The sequence below is a fragment of the Lynx canadensis genome, chromosome D1 (assembly GCF_007474595.2).
Source record: "Lynx canadensis isolate LIC74 chromosome D1, mLynCan4.pri.v2, whole genome shotgun sequence".
In the NCBI taxonomy this organism is placed as follows: domain Eukaryota; kingdom Metazoa; phylum Chordata; class Mammalia; order Carnivora; family Felidae; genus Lynx; species Lynx canadensis.
Genome location: NC_044312.2, coordinates 66,012,238 through 66,028,388, shown reverse-complemented (window position 1 = coordinate 66,028,388; position 16,151 = coordinate 66,012,238). Strand labels below are relative to the sequence as shown.

Below are 16,151 nucleotides of genomic sequence, written 5' to 3'. Positions count from 1 at the left end.
GTAGCTACCAAAACATACCTAGTCTTACTGTGTTTTTTAAAAATGTTTATTAATTTATTTTGAGAGAGAAAAAGAATGCATGCAGGTGAGCGGAGGAGGGGCAAAGAGAGAAGGGGAGAGAGATAATCCCAAGCAGGCTCCATGCTCAGCACAGAGCTCAATGCAGGGTTCAGCACAGGGCTCAATCTCCCAAATCGTGAGATCATGACCTGAGCCAAAATCAAAAGTCAGATGCTTAACAGACTGAGCCACCCAGGCGCCCCCTTTTAAGCTATCTCCATTTAAAAAGTGCTGATAGTAATGAAATGGCCATCTAAAAGGAATAGCAATGTTAATTTTTGTTTAGGTAGAAATTTGCATTCCCTTCTCTTACTGCACTGTGTCCCATCAGTCAAAGATGGCAGGAAACGATTTCTGATTTACAGGGGTTCAGAAAATTATCTGGAAGATAAGGAGAATGCTGAGGCAGCAAGTGAATTAAAGGTGAAACACAAGCTGGTTTTTCAGCATGTGCGAGAAACCAAGTGTAGGTTGGTAGTAATACAATTTTCATGGGCAGTCTGTTTTAGAAATGTTTCTAACAGGAAAAATATAGTGACATCTTTTAGTGCAGGAAGTAAACTTTATAGCACGAGTGGCCCTGAATTGGTCACCATTGTCACCAAAATGATCAGTTTTAGGACATCCCAGAATGCCAGTATGCAAATGAAGGCATAATAACCTGGTTGTATCCATTCCCAGAGGAAAAAAATTCTACTACTCTTGCTGTAGATAATGTGAATTAGACCTTATAGGATTGGTGTGGATGTGGTGAGATGAGGCAGCCCATGTGACACTTCTGTTTTGGGCCTGAAGGGAAAGATAGAGTTCAGCTGTCTTTGAAGAGTTCAGTCCAAGGTATAGCTTTGAATGCTTGAATTGTATTGCTTGAAGCCTCTGCTTTAAAACCTTGACAGGTTGTTAAAATCATTAAAAGTTTTTTTATTTTATGAGAGAGGGAGCGCAAGCGGGGGAGGGCAGAGAGAGAGACGGAGACAGAGACAGACCGAAGTAGGCTCAAGACTCCCAACTGTCAGCACAGAGCCTGACGTGGGGCTTGAACCCACAAACAATGAGATCATGACCTGAGCTGAAGTCGGGTGTTTAACCAACTCAGCCACTCAAGCGTCCCTAAGAGAATTTTTTTTTTGAAAATTTTTTTAACATTTATTTCTTGTTGAAAGACAGAGACAGAGTGCGATCAGGGGAGGGGCAGAAAGAGAGGGAGACAGAATCTGAAGCAGGCTCTAGGCTTGGAGCTGTCAGCACAGAGACCAACATGGGGCCCGAACGCACGAATCAGGAGATCATGACCTGAGCCGAAGTCGGACGCTTAACTGACTAAACCACCCAGGCACCCCTAAAAATTTTTTTTTTTAAATTAAAGAATGCGGGGCGCCTGGGTGGCGCAGTCGGTTAAGCGTCCGACTTCAGCCAGGTCACCATCTCGCGCTCCGTGAGTTCGAGCCCCGCGTCGGGCTCTGGGCTGATGGCTCGGAGCCTGGAGCCTGTTTCCGATTCTGTGTCTCCCTCTCTCTCTGCCCCTCCCCCGTTCATGCTCTGTCTCTCTCTGTCCCAAAAATAAATAAACGTTGATAAATTAAAGAATGTAGTTTTTAAAGACATTAAACTTTTTATTTGAGGTAATTTTAGATTCATATGCAGTTGTAAGAAATAATACAGAGACGACTCTCTACCCTCTACCAAGTAGTAACATCTTGCAATGCTATTGGATGCTCTCACAACCAGGATATTGACATTACTGTACTCAAGACACAGAATAATTCCATCACCACAAGGATTCTTGTGGGTTGCCCTTTTATAGACACCCCCTACTCCCCATTTCTGACCTTTGGCAATCACCAATGTGTTCTTCATTTCTAAAATGTAATTTCAAAATGTTATGTATGTGGAATCATATAGTATATAACTTACTGGGATGGGCTTTTCTTGTAGCAGTACACTGCATGGTAGCAGTGAATTCTCTTAGTTTTGTTTTACTTGAAAATGTTTTGATTTTTCCTTCATTTTTGAAAGATTTTTTTCTGCTAATAGAATTCTGGGTTGACAGGTTTTTATTTGTTTGTTTCAGTACTTGTATGATGGTGTTCCAGGTCTTCTGATCTCTATTGTTTCTGGTAAGAAAGCCATGGTAATTTCAATCATTTCTTTTCCTTAATGTATCATTTTTCTCTGTCTCCTTTCAAGATTTTCTCCTTAATAGTTTTCTTCTTTCTTTCTTTCTTTCTTTCTTTCTTTCTTTCTTTCTTTCTTCCTTTTTTTTAAAGTTTGTGATGTACAGTTTTTATTTTCTTGGTATGTATCCTGCTTGGAATCCACTGAGCTTTTTGAATCTGTAAATCTATGTCTTTTACCCAATTTGGGAAATTTTTTGGTATTATTTCTTCAATTAAAAAAACTTCTTTTAAAACCTCATTTGCTCTCCTTTTTTTCCGGGGCTTCAATTATATGTATATCAGGCTTGTTGCCCCAGAGATCTCTGGGGTCCTCTCCCCCACTCTCCTTTTCTCCTTAATCTTTTTTTCTCTTTGTTTTTCAGATTGGATACTTTTTTTGCTCTTTTTAAGTTCACTAACTCTTCTGCATCCCCAATCAGCAGATTGTTAAGCCCATCTTCTGAATTATAGTCTATTTTTGCTGTTGAGATCTACTATTTGTTCATTTATTATGATCATAGCTGTTTTCAAATCCTTGTCTGTTAATCCCAGTATTTGGATCAAGTCAGGATCAGTTCCTGTTGACTGACTCTTCTTTTGAGAATGGGTCAATTTTTCTTCTTTCTTTCTTTTTTTTTTTTTTTCTATTTCTTTATATGCTGAATAGTTTCGTTGGGTTGTGTCCTTGTTATTGAGTATGACATGTTGTAGACAGTCTGGATTCCATTACCTTCCTCCAGAGAACACTGAATTTTGTTTGTTTTGTCCCCTGCAGTGAATGGCAGTTTAAATCTCAGTTCAGTTCTTTTAGCCCTAACTTGGTTGCCTGAGGTCTGTTCCGTGCATGCATAGTTCAGGGATTAGCCAGAGATTTCAGCAGAATTTATACACAGTTTGAGGCACCTTCTTCGGGTTCTCTTTGGAATTTCCCTCCCTCACTTCTCTGTGTTGGTTGCCTTACAGTTTGTCTTCTGGTTTGTGAAGCTAGTAAGACTGTGAATTTTTATCTGAATTTTAGCCATCTTTCATGGCACAGACTGGGACCTGCCCAGCCAAAAGCTATAAGAAGGGACACTTGGTGTCATTACCTTCTTCCAAATTTTGACCCTCTCTTTCCCTCATGATCTGCCTGCCTTTTGTTCCCTAGTATCTTCAAGTAGTTGTTTTTTTAATTTTCTGTCTAGAGTTCATAGTTATCTGCAAGAGATTTGGTCTCATAGGAGCTACTCTTCTATGACTGGAAGCAGAACCTCCATCATGCTAGATATTAATTATTCTGTTGACAGAGTCATCTTTTTTTCAGTTGTAGTTTCACAGATATTTGTATTATCCTTCCCATCTCTTTTAAGGGATGATATACAAAAATGCCCTTAGCTCTTGCTCTGTTTTCTCTTTTTTTTTCAGACTTCAAATTTTATGGAAAGTTTCTTAAGTGTTTGTCAACTCTGATTACTGTTAGGTTTAGAAATTGAAATACTCCTTTTATTTGGTATATATAATCCAAGATGTAGGTATAACAAATGTGTCCTGTAGACACTTTCCTAGGAACTGATGGTTACTTTTGTTTTGCTTGAATTTAAGCTAACACTGTGTTCTGGAGAAGTTTCGTGTAATTTAACATAAACCAGATGGAGATTTGACTGTATTGGTTCTTTCTCACGTTGTTGTTTGGGACATGCCTTTTTATATCTGCTCTACCATTTCAAAACTGTTGCTTTCCCCACAGATTGAAACTTAGTGGACATTTTCTGATGATTTTTCAGATGACTTCAGACAGAAGTTTTGAGGATAATATTTTTTTAACTTGTTCACATATATGTGTATATTTAAAGAGAGAAATTTGCATCCATAGTCTTCTTATGATAAAAAAGGAGAAAATAATGTCCTGTTTTGAGTCAACATCAACCCAGAAAGCAGTTACTTAGTAGTGAATATATTTTATTTTAGACTGTATGTAAACCTACCCATTTAGGTTAATCTGTAAGTGGTCAAATGTTTCCTGCCCAAAATAGAAACACTTGGAGCTGTGGTTTCTGATTTTTTTGGGTCATGGAACCCTTTGAGAATCTGATGAAAATTGTGTTTTCTCTTGAGAAGAATGCACATATTTTCATACAAAATTTTGTAAATAATTTCAGAGTTTAGGGGCTCCTTTGAAGCTTCTCATTTGTAAGCATCCTACATTTAGGGTTATTCAAATCAACCTAGTACCAACAGGCTAATAGCAATACAAATGTCAGTTTGTTTCTGACTTGGTCAAAGCAGAACAAGTAAACAAAGAACCTAATAGAAGTCCTTGTAAGGCGTGCAGTCTTTAAAAAAAATCTGTTATGATTTATTTGAATTGTACTTCCCCAGGGACAGATTCACAAAGATAGATCTATACCTAGTTGACTAATTTTTAAGTTGCTGTTAGAAATGGGCCTTAGTTCTTGGTATCCAGAATTGCTGACATTTGTGGACTCTGTATGTGTTGGGCAAATAAGTAGTTACGGTTTCAGGACAATAGGACAGTTGTGGTTGTGATATCTTATTCCTAATATTGTTTGAATTTCCAAAGGTCTGAATAATTGAGGATTTAAGGGACCTGTGACATATGTACAGGTCTCAGGAGGTGGGGTATGTAGGTGTTTCTGTGGCATTAAGTCCCTGCCGCTTATTCTCAAAACTCATCCCTCACTATATTATGAAAGACTGAATTTTTTTTTTTTTAAATTTTTTTTTTTTCAACGTTTATTTATTTTTGGGACAGAGAGAGACAGAGCATGAATGGGCGAGGGGCAGAGAGAGAGGGAGACACAGAATCGGAAACAGGCTCCAGGCTCCGAGCCATCAGCCCAGAGCCTGACGCGGGGCTCGAACTCACGGACCGCGAGATCGTGACCTGGCTGAAGTCGGACGCCTAACCAACTGCGCCACCCAGGCGCCCCGAGACTGAATTGTTTTAATAAAAATATCTTAGGTTTGTGAATCCTTTTACCCTGTGACTTTTCTAATGCTCTTCATAGGATTCTTTAATAAACATAATTTGATCTCAGGGCTCTCATACCTCTTTATACCTCCCCTTTCCCCCTGCAGTGAAAACACTAGGCTCCTGATACTGTTCCAGTCTAATACACAGAAAGACTTATGTCTAAGATTGGCACTCTCTTTGGTGCCTTTACTCAGAACCTGACTCTTTAACAAGAAATTTTTACTTAGCTTGTTTGAGGAAGGGGCAGGAGGTAGAGAGGTGATGGGGACAGAGGATCTGAAGACCATTTCTCCTTGTGATTCTTAGCTTCTTCCTCCTCTTTGTACTCCAGGTCAGCTCATCATTTTTACCTCTGGCTTCATCTCTCTGCTGTTTAAAATAGTCCCCTGTTCCATCTTTTGAATGTTCATCATGTCTTAAGGGGCACAGCCATCTTAGAAAAATATCTTTCTCTAAAGGCTTTCATTAGGGACAGTGGTAACTGCCCTGATTCCTGTTTATGTTCAAATATTTTGTGGTTTTTAGTGAGGGGATTTTCTGGCCTAGTAAGGAAGAAATGAGCAAACTGACAACTAAAAGTAATGAAGCTTAGAAGAAAGACATAGTTATCTTCTTAGAACTGAATATAGTTTAAATAAACATTCTGAGACTCTCAGACTATAGACAAGATCATTATGTCAGCTGCTTGCTGTTTAATTTTTTTGTATAGTAAGTGCAGGCTTGCCATGGTGGGCTCTTCGCAGGTATTACCGAAAGCTTGAGATTAGCTGTATATAGCTATAGGGCTTTGTTACTACCACTGTTACCAGCTGCCTGCTGATTTTGCCACTCTTCTTTAGTGAAGATTACCAGATGTATTTTGAGAGATGAAATTTGCTGGAGAAGAGCTTCAGAAAACTAAGTTTGGAAGAAGGATCAGGAAATGGGAAGTATTGAAATTGCTCTACTGGCTTTATTAATAGAAGGAAGGTTGAGTCTTGTCAGAAGTTGAAAATTATTCATGGACTTCTGACGATGGACAAAACCTGAGAGAAAGTGGAAGTGAAGGTTTTAGTTATAAAAGTGATAACTTTCTGACTGGAATCATTATTAATTTCTGGAACAGGCACTTCAGAATTGTTATAAATTCTTTAGAAACTTGAGATGCCTCTGGGATGATTTAGAGTGAAGGACTATCTGACTTTACATTTATCCTAGCCCTGTGTTTGTGGACAATATGTCTTCCTTAATCACCAGGTCCTTTGTGTTCCAAACCAACTTAGAAAAACTGTAGTTGGAATAGAATTTATATTATCAACTAGAACATGTAAACAGGGTCCTCTACAAGCGTGCTCTGAATGGTTGGACCACATAGACTAAAAATCTGGAGCCTGCCAGACAGTAACGTCTGTGAAGTGGTTATTTGTGTATGTTCTTTTTCCTATACAGTTAAGAGTATAAGGTCCTGAGGATGGGTACTTGATTTGGTTCATTGCTATCTCCCACAGTACCTCGGGCCCTTGTATGACATAATTACTCAATAAACAGGTATAGAATTCAGTTGAATTGTTTTTGATCATGTTTTCCACATATTTTTCCATGAGTCCTACTAAATGTATTTATTTGAAATATTTAGGTGCATTTAATTTGCCCCCTACTCCTTAACTCCTTTGGAAAAGCAGTATTTGGGACAGGATACTTTTGGATAAAGTACCAGTGACTTTATAGTAATTTTATATCTGTTGAGCGCTTCATCTTATTATGCTGTATTGTAATGTTTTTTCAAACCATGAATTGTGTTAGTAGGTCTGCAATTAGTATATTTGGTTTTAATGATATAGAGTAGAAATTATGAGAGGGCATCCCACAAAGTAAGGTAAGTATTATTTTGCGAAATTTGTTTTAGACAAATTTATATGCACGCATCATGTATGTATTTATTGCTCCATGATGTGAAACTTGTTTCATACTGGAGTCATGGTCAAAAAAGTTTGAATAACATTGCTTTATTGTAATACTCTGTTATTTCATTTATCATATAGCATTATGCCAGTACATACAGGCTTCTAAAGCCAGGGATGGTGCCAGCCCTTTCATTTCCAGTACGACTGAAGGTAAAAACAAAACAAAATTGAGAACACCCAAAGCTTTCTGGTGGCTCTTACATATGTCTCTACAGTGGCATTTTGTACCCTTTGGCCTTCTAACTTTCTTGTGCCTTTTTTGACCAGTAGGTTTTTCATATTTGTGTCCCTCTAGGTGGTGGGTTCTTTGGTTCTTCCTTTTTTCACTTTAATGTTCTTTATTTCAGTATACTCTGTTTTTAGGGGGAAAGGAGGAACAAAGGAGAATTTCAGAATTTCAAATGATTCTGAATTGACAAAATGGCTCATTAGATTTACCCTGAAATCTGCTTTCTTAATGTTCTTGAATCTTTTAGTCCCTTTGTGTTTTTTTCTGAGATCATAGAAATGCATACTTGATTCTGAATTTAAAATCATTTATGCTTCTATGTTATCAGTTGACTTAAAGCAAACTAAATTGTGGTTTTTTGGGGGGGGAAAAAAGGATGGATATAATCCTTTGTCATTCCTTGCACTTTCTCCACTCTCCCAGGAAGGTTAACCATTGGGTTTGTAGTAATAATTCATTTTCTTTTTTTTTTTTTTTTCAACGTTTATTTATTTTTGGGACAGAGAGAGACAGAGCATGAACGGGGGAGGGGCAGAGAGAGAGGGAGACACAGAATCGGAAACAGGCTCCAGGCTCTGAGCCATCAGCCCAGAGCCCGACGCGGGGCTCGAACTCACGGACCGCGAGATCGTGACCTGGCTGAAGTCGGACGCTTAACCGACTGCGCCACCCAGGCGCTCCAATAATTCATTTTCAAGAAAAGAAAAGATAGTTGTGTCCAGTATTAACCATGCTAAACCTTTTCAGCTTCTTGCTTACCTAATGACTTTAATACCTTTCCTGTTCTTAGATGGTTGGCATACTAACCTAACCCCTTTGCCTTTACTTCTGTACCTTGCTGGACTACCAAGCTCAGACATTCATAACATTGTGATTTCAAGGGACTTTGTAGAGATGATTTGCTTCATTCTTTTTCTTGCAGGAGAAAATTTTGAGCAGACACCACTGAGACGAACATTCAAGTCCAAGGTCCTTGCCCGATACCCTGAGAATGTAGAATGGAATCCCTTTGACCAAGATGCAGTGGGAATGGTTAGTATTTGTTAGCTACAAGTATGAAGTAATTTACAAAGTAATTTATAGTGGAATTGTGAGTCCAGGCTGTGGTAGCAGTGATTCCACTAACTACCAGGAACTTTTGAAGAAGGGGTTATATGATTATTATTTATGATTCTACATTTTGATCAACAAATCAGATATTCAGGATGTATGAAATACACTGAAAAGTCACAGTGTGTTTCTGTTTTGTCAGACAAATACATAGTACTGGGTCATTGAACTTTGTGGTACTGAGCTACTGGTTGCTTATAGCATTGAGATTGCACAGTGAGTCCGATTTAAAGCAGTTTTCTCTCAATCTGGGTTGTATATATGTCTGAGTGATACTGCAGAAATGGGTATTTTGTTTCATCATAATTTTAAATTTTTTTTTTTTTTCAACGTTTATTTATTTTTGGGACAGAGAGAGACAGAGCATGAACGGGGGAGGGGCAGAGGGAGAGGGAGACACAGAATCGGAAACAGGCTCCAGGCTCTGAGCCATCAGCCCAGAGCCTGACGCGGGGCTCGAACTCACGGACCGCGAGATCGTGACCTGGCTGAAGTCGGACGCTTAACCGACTGCGTCACCCAGGCGCCCCATGTTTCATCATAATTTTAGATAGGACACCATTTTAAATCTCATGTAGAAGAATACTACTGTGAATAATCTAACTTTTATTGAGTATTCACCTTGTGCTAGGCAATGTGATAAGCATTTTACATGAATTAATTCACTTAATCTTCATAATACCCCTTACGTAGATGATATTAAACACACACACACACACACACACACACACACACACACACATATTTATACATGAAGAAACTAAGATCCAAAGAGTGATGTGTTTAAAGTCACATGACTAAGAAGCAGTTGAGCTACAATTTGATCACTATGCCATAGTCTGGTTCCAGTGCTATGCTTTTCATCACATCTTTGTACTGCCTGTATTAATTCTTAATAGCTTTCTGTACTTTTTTAGAGGATGATCTTGTTTGATGCACATAATAACCCTGTGAAGTAGGCAGAGTAGACTGTATTATCTTCATTTCACAGATGAGGAAACTGAGTATTAACCTCAAGTTTTTTGACTCCTGGTTCAGTGCTTATTTTATTTTTGACATGCTGTATTCTAGAAACATCTAGGTTTTGGGAAGTCAAGTCCAAAGGTAATGGATATACCATAAGGTTATATGTTATATCCTTTTATTTGTTAACCCAGGCTGCTGGTAGATCATTTGTATAGCCTGGTTTTTGTAAGCCTGGAAAATGGGGACCAATTGATGTAGGTCAGTTTGATTAGCTATCCAAGTTTCTTTATATAACCCATCTGAGTTAAAGTGAAAAAAACTGCATCTTTATCCTGATTATGTCATCTCCTTTATGTGCAATGCTCCCTTTTTTCTGTGAAAAGAGAAGGTTCTCTTGATGGCAGAATTTTGTGAGCTGATAAGAATCTAAAACTTTATGTTTATTTTTAGGTGCAAAATTTTATCTGTCTAGTTTTTAGGTATATTTCTAGCATCCTTTCCCAATAAATGCTGTCATGCTTAACCACCTACTTAAATTCTCCAAGCTTTCTCTTACCTCCTTATCTTTGGGCATTTTCTCCCAGTCCCTGAAATACCCTTCTCTCCCTTGTCTACCTCATGAATTCTAACATAACCTCATCAACAAGCCTTTTCTGATGTTTTTGGGTTGGGTTGTCCATTCTGTGTTACCCTAGCACTTTGTTTCTGGATAGCCCTGATAACTGCATTGTAATTTTATTTACTTGCACGTCTTAGAATTGACGATCTTGAGGACAGATCTTTTCCTGTATTGATCTTGATCTCTCAAACACCTAGCATAATAGGTACTCTGTGAGTAAATCAACAGCGATGGTATTCTGAAGAGGACCAACAGTGAGTTCTCACCACTTGTTTCCTTGTTGTCTTTTGCAGCTATGTATGCCCAAGGGGCTGGCATTCAAGACCCAGGCTGATCCCAGGGAGCCCCAGTTCCATGCCTTTATTATCACAAGGGAGGATGGCTCTCGGACATTTGGGTTTGCCCTCACGTTTTATGAGGAGGTGACTAGCAAACAGATCTGCAGTGCAATGCAGACCCTCTACCACATGCATAATGCTGAGTATGATATCCTACATTCTCCGTCTGCTGATGGCCAAGATGACAGTGGCATGGACGATGGTGAAGGCACTCCTGGGACTAAGCTTCAGCGCTTCAACTCCTATGACATTAGCCGGGACACGCTCTACGTCTCTAAGTGCATTTGCCTCATAACACCCATGTCCTTCATGAAAGCATGCCGGAGTGTGCTGGAACAACTTCACCAGGCAGTCACTTCACCTCAGCCCCCTCCACTGCCCCTTGAGAGCTACATATACAATGTACTCTACGAGGTGCCACTTCCACCTCCTGGCCGGTCCTTGAAATTTTCTGGAGTTTATGGGCCAATAATCTGCCAGAGACCAAGTACTAATGAGCTTCCCTTATTTGACTTTCCTGTCAGAGAGGTCTTTGAACTGCTTGGGGTGGAAAATGTGTTTCAGCTTTTTACTTGTGCTCTTCTGGAGTTTCAAATCCTGCTCTACTCACAGCGTAAGTCAGTGCTTACTAGAGTTCTCTCCCTGCACAGGGCCTCCCTTCTTTCCGTATCAAATGCAGTGGCGCTGATGGTAAAGGTCCAGGGCTGTTAAAATTTGAGCAAAACTCAGATCTTTTGCAGGTAGGTGGTAGATGGAAAACCGATAGAACACAAGAGGGTCACAGTTTTTACTTGGCTATCATCACCATGGCCTTTTGCTGGACACTTCAGTCTAGGAGGGGATTCCTGCTTCCTGACATCCCTTCTAGTTGATGCTGAAAAGAGGGGTAGGAGGTGATGGTTCTGGGAAGCTGACTTTCCAACATTCTGCAGAGTTATTTCTGCCCCTTCCACAGCCTGACAGTAAAACTGAGGATTCACAAACAATGATCCTTCATATATTTGAAAAAAATATATTTGATAAAAGGAGGATGTGTTGCTTCTTCTTTCTGTTGTTTGTTATAACTGAATTGTTTTTTATAAATGAGAAGTGAACTGAATGTGAGCAGCAGATTTGGACAAAATAGTAAAGTAGATCAGAAGGAAACAGATGTTTATTAAATGAACCAGAAAAGTAACATAAGATGTATTCATTCAGTACTTATTTATTGAGAGCCTAGTGTGTGCCAGGCATTGTTTCAGGGTCTAGAGACACAGTGATGGACAAAACAGATAAAAACCCTTCCTATAATGGAACTGATATTTTAGTGGGGAAGGAGAGGTGATTATATAAATAAATAAAGTTTATAGTGTGTAAGGTGTTAATAAGGTCTGTGGAGAAAAGTAAAACAGGAAAGAGGATGGTATTTGGAGAAGGGAAGTTCCAATTTTAACAGAGTGATTAGTTCAAGCCTTCTCCGAGTGACCCATGTCATATCTGTAAGAAAAATATTCTAAGCAAAGGGCATAGGACATATAAAGGTTTTGAGACAAGAATGTGCTTGTTATGTTCAAGAACAGTGAGAAAAATGGGTGGATGGAATGGAGTGAGAGAGCAGGGATATAGAAGCAGATGTTAGAGACTTAACAGCAGCCTAGATTTTTTTTTTAATTTTTTTAATGTTTGTTTATTTTTGAGACAGAGAGAGACAGAGCATGAGCAGAGGAGGGTAGAGAGAGAGAGGGAGACACAGAATCCGAAGCAGGCTCCATCCAGGCTCTGAGCTGTCAGCACAGAGCCTGACGTGGGGCTCAAACTCACGAGCTGTAAGATCATGACCTGAGCTGAAGTCGGACACCCATCCGACTGAGCCACCCTGGTGCCCCTAGATTTTATGGTCTCATAAGGACTTTGTTACTCTGAGATGCATAGTCATTGTAGGTTTTAAGTTTTTTGACTTTTTATTTTGAAGTAGTTTCCACCTATGGAAGAGTTGCAAGAAGTGTTCAAAGAACTCTTGTATGCTCTCCCACAATTCACCAATTGTTAACTTTTGTTGGCCACATTTGTTTTATCATTCTCTCTCTGTATATGTGTGCACATAACTGAACCATTGAGAATCATTGCAGACACCATGGCCCTTGACTCCTAAATGCTTCGGCTTTCATTTCATAAGAACAGGAACATTTTCTTACATAACCATAGTCTGATTATCACATTTAGGAAACATAACATTGTTACAATATTGTTATTCAGGTTCTACCATTGTCCAATAATGTCTGCTTTGATAATTTTTTTTTTTTTAAATTCCTGATCCAGGATCTAGTTGAGTAACATGCATTGCTTTTACTTGTTACTTCTTCATGTCTTTCATGACATGGACATTTTTGAAGAGTGTATCAAGGCATTCTGTAGAATGTCCCTCAATTTGGGTTTGTCTGATGTTTCTTCATGATTAGACTCAGGTTATACAATTTTTGGCTGTAATACACAAAAGTGATGTTGTGATTTTCTCAGTGCGTTACATCAGGAGGCACTTGATGTCAGTTTGCCCATCTTTGGTAATGTTAATTTGATCACTTGGTTAAGGTTATGTCTGCCAAGTTTCTTTCTTTCTTTCTTTCTTTCTTTCTTTCTTTCTTTCTTTCTTTCTTTCTTTTTCTTTTAACATTTATTTATTTTTGAGAGACAGAGACATAGCACAAGTGGAGAGGAGGGGCAGAGAGAGAGGGCGACAGAATCCAAAGCAGGCTCCGGGCTGTCAGCACAGAGCCCGACATAGGGCTAGAACCCACGAACCATGAGATCATGACCTGAGCTGAAGTCAGACGCTTCACTGACTGAGCTACCTGGGTGCCCCTGCCAAGTTTCTTAACTGGAAAGTTATCCTTTTTCCCTTTGTAATTAATAAGTACTTTGTGGGGAGTTAATTTGAAACTCTGTAAGCATACTACTCCACTTTGAAGTTTGCCCAGTAGATTTAACATCCATTAATGATTCTAGTCTGAATTAGTTATTACCATGATGGTTACAAAATGGTGATTTTTCTAGCTACATCTATATTTATTAGTTGACATTTTACTACAGGGAATAACATTCACTCTCCTTTGTTTATTATTATATGGGCTCATAGATTTTTATTTTATTTTATCTTATTTTACATATATATATATATATATATATATATTTAATGTTTATTTACTTATTTTTGAGAGAGACAGAGTACAAGCAGGGGAGGGGCAGAGAGAGAGACAGGGAGAATTTGAAGCAGGCTCCAGGCTCTGAACTGTCAGCACAGAGCCTGATGTGAGGCTTGAATGCACAAAGTTCGAGATCATGACCTGAGCTGAAGTCGGATGCTTAACTGACTGAGTGAACCACCCAGGCGCCCTAGATTTTTATTTTATTCAGTAGCGTAGATACCTGTAATGAAGTGCGAATGTTATAGAGGTGGAAAAAGGAGGATTAAAACCAGAAATATGATAGGTGACATTTTTCCATCGGAGTTTCTTCTTATTTTCCAAGAATATGGGTTATTGTATCCATAATAAGAATTTTAAAGAGGTTTGAAGGCAGTTGAGAAGATTTGTGTATAGAATCAAATGGAATTCAGGATCCAAAGTCATGTTTACAGTAAGGTCAAGAAAAAAGCTTTTTCCGAAAAATTCCTGGACATTGTTGAGCATGGCTGACCATAAAATGCAGTGGCCTTCTATTGGCTGTAGGTTATGTTCTGTATTAATAGAGTACTTTAAACAATTCAGGTTGGATTTCTTGAAATAGTTTTTATTTATGATTCAAAGGCCTTAGGTAGATGAAAATCACTCTGGACTTCCAAAAACATGTCATCACCACTCAGTTAGTTTTGACCACTGCTTGTCCTGCCTTCCGAATAGAAAATAAGCATTACTTAAGTAAAAAGAATGCAGGCAAAATTGTAAGAATCTCAAAATATAATCCACTGGGTGACTGAAGTGACATTTTTAGGAATTTTTAACTTGTACAGATCATTTTACCTACTCCTGGATATTTGTTCTTTGGTCCATATATAGCTTTTTAAAATAACTTATTTTTAAAAAATACTTAAATGTTTATTTATTTATTTTGAGAGAGAGGGAGACAGCACAAGCTGGGGAGGGGAAGACACAGAGGGGGAAAGCGAATCCCAAGCAGGCTCCATGCTGCTGTCATTGCCAAGCCTGACGTGGAGCTTGATGTCACGAACTGCAAGATCATGACCTGAGCCAAAATCAAGAGTTGGACACTTAACTGACTGAGCTACCCAGGTGCCCCTTTAATAGCATATTATTCACTGGTTGGTGCAAAATTGTACATAGAGCAGAAGTTTTTTATCTGAGTTAGTAGGGTAGTAGATTGGATAATTGGAAAAGTCATTTCAGTCTGAGAATCCTAAAAATGATACATATATCCATTAAACATTGTATTTTAGTGTAAAACATGATTGTATAGTCACTAGTCTTTTGATGAAGGGTCTAGCTATTTCCTTGGATTATGGGTCCACTAATCTAATGTCTGCACTGTTTTTCTTGCATAAACCACACCTATAATTCATTAACTAGGTTTTCCAGATACATTTTTTTTAAAGGGGAGTGAGAACTTAATGAACTTTACAAAAGAACTGGAATGGAGACTACCTGTAGATTTTTGTAGTTTTCCCTAGTTTTTTGCGCTTAATTGCCTCATGATATGCCTAATTCAATTATAGTATTTTTTAGCCACTTTGCATTATTCAGTCTTTTTAAAGCATTTAATTTTGTTTTCAGAGAAAATTCTTTTTTTTGTCCTCATTTCACCATTTATTTACATAATATTTGGTTAAATTATATAATTTTTCTGTGTACACAGATACGTTATGTGCGCTAGTTGAACTAGCGCAGATAAGTCTTGTAACAAATGTAACTGATTTTTGATAAGCATACATTAGTTTTTATTGCAAAAGTAATGCATGCTGCTTAAGGCATACAATCAAAACAATTCCAAAGGGAATACAATGAACTCTCCTTTCCTCTCTCCCACTAGTGCTAGCAAGAGATCAAGTTTCTTGTATATCCCTAGTGAAAATAATCGTTTTTTAAAAATGTCTGTTTATTTATTTATTTATTTATTTATTTATTTATTTATTTATTTTGAGAGACAGAGAGAGTGCGTGTGTGTGTGAGAAAGAGCGGCAGAGGGGCAGAGAGAGAGAGAGAGAGAGAGAGAGAGAGAATCCCAAGCAGGCTCCGCGCCACCAGCGCAGAGCCTGACACGGGGTTCGATCTCACAAACTGAGATCATGACCTGAGCCAAGATTAAGAATCATATGTTTAACCAACTGAGCCACCCAGGTGCCCCATAAATAATAGTTTTTAAAAAACAAATAAATAATGTATGGGCAGGGGCGCCTGGGTGGCGCAGTCGGTTAAGCGTCCGACTTCAGCCAGGTCACGATCTCGCGGTCCGTGAGTTCGAGCCCCGCGTCGGGCTCTGGGCTGATGGCTCAGAGCCTGGAGCCTGTTTCCGATTCTGTGTCTCCCTCTCCCTCTGCCCCTCCCCCGTTCATGCTCTGTCTCTCTCTGTCGCAAAAATAAATAAACGTTGAAAAAAAATTAAAAAAAAAAAATAATGTATGGGCAAACAAGGCAAAGAACGTTGAAAATTTCCCTTGTTCACCTAGAATTCTATTTCTATGAAGTGACTTCTTAATTTCTTAGTGCCTTCCACCCCCCCAGATTTTTTTAAGCAATTAACTATTTTTATGTTAAGTGTTGAGTACA

At 38.7% G+C, this 16,151-nt stretch overlaps 1 protein-coding gene across 2 annotated transcripts in view; it reads left to right on the top strand.

Annotated features, from left to right (window-relative positions):
- Positions 1–16,151, top strand: part of DENND5A (DENN domain containing 5A) — a 118,550-nt gene that overhangs the window by 31,615 nt on the left and 70,784 nt on the right. For both annotated transcript variants that reach the window (XM_030331138.1, XM_030331139.1), the window contains exons 2-4: positions 7,212–7,283; positions 8,285–8,394; positions 10,351–11,008. In XM_030331138.1, the coding sequence (XP_030186998.1) occupies positions 7,212–7,283; positions 8,285–8,394; positions 10,351–11,008 (840 nt within the window). The remainder of the gene's footprint in view (positions 1–7,211; positions 7,284–8,284; positions 8,395–10,350; positions 11,009–16,151) is intronic.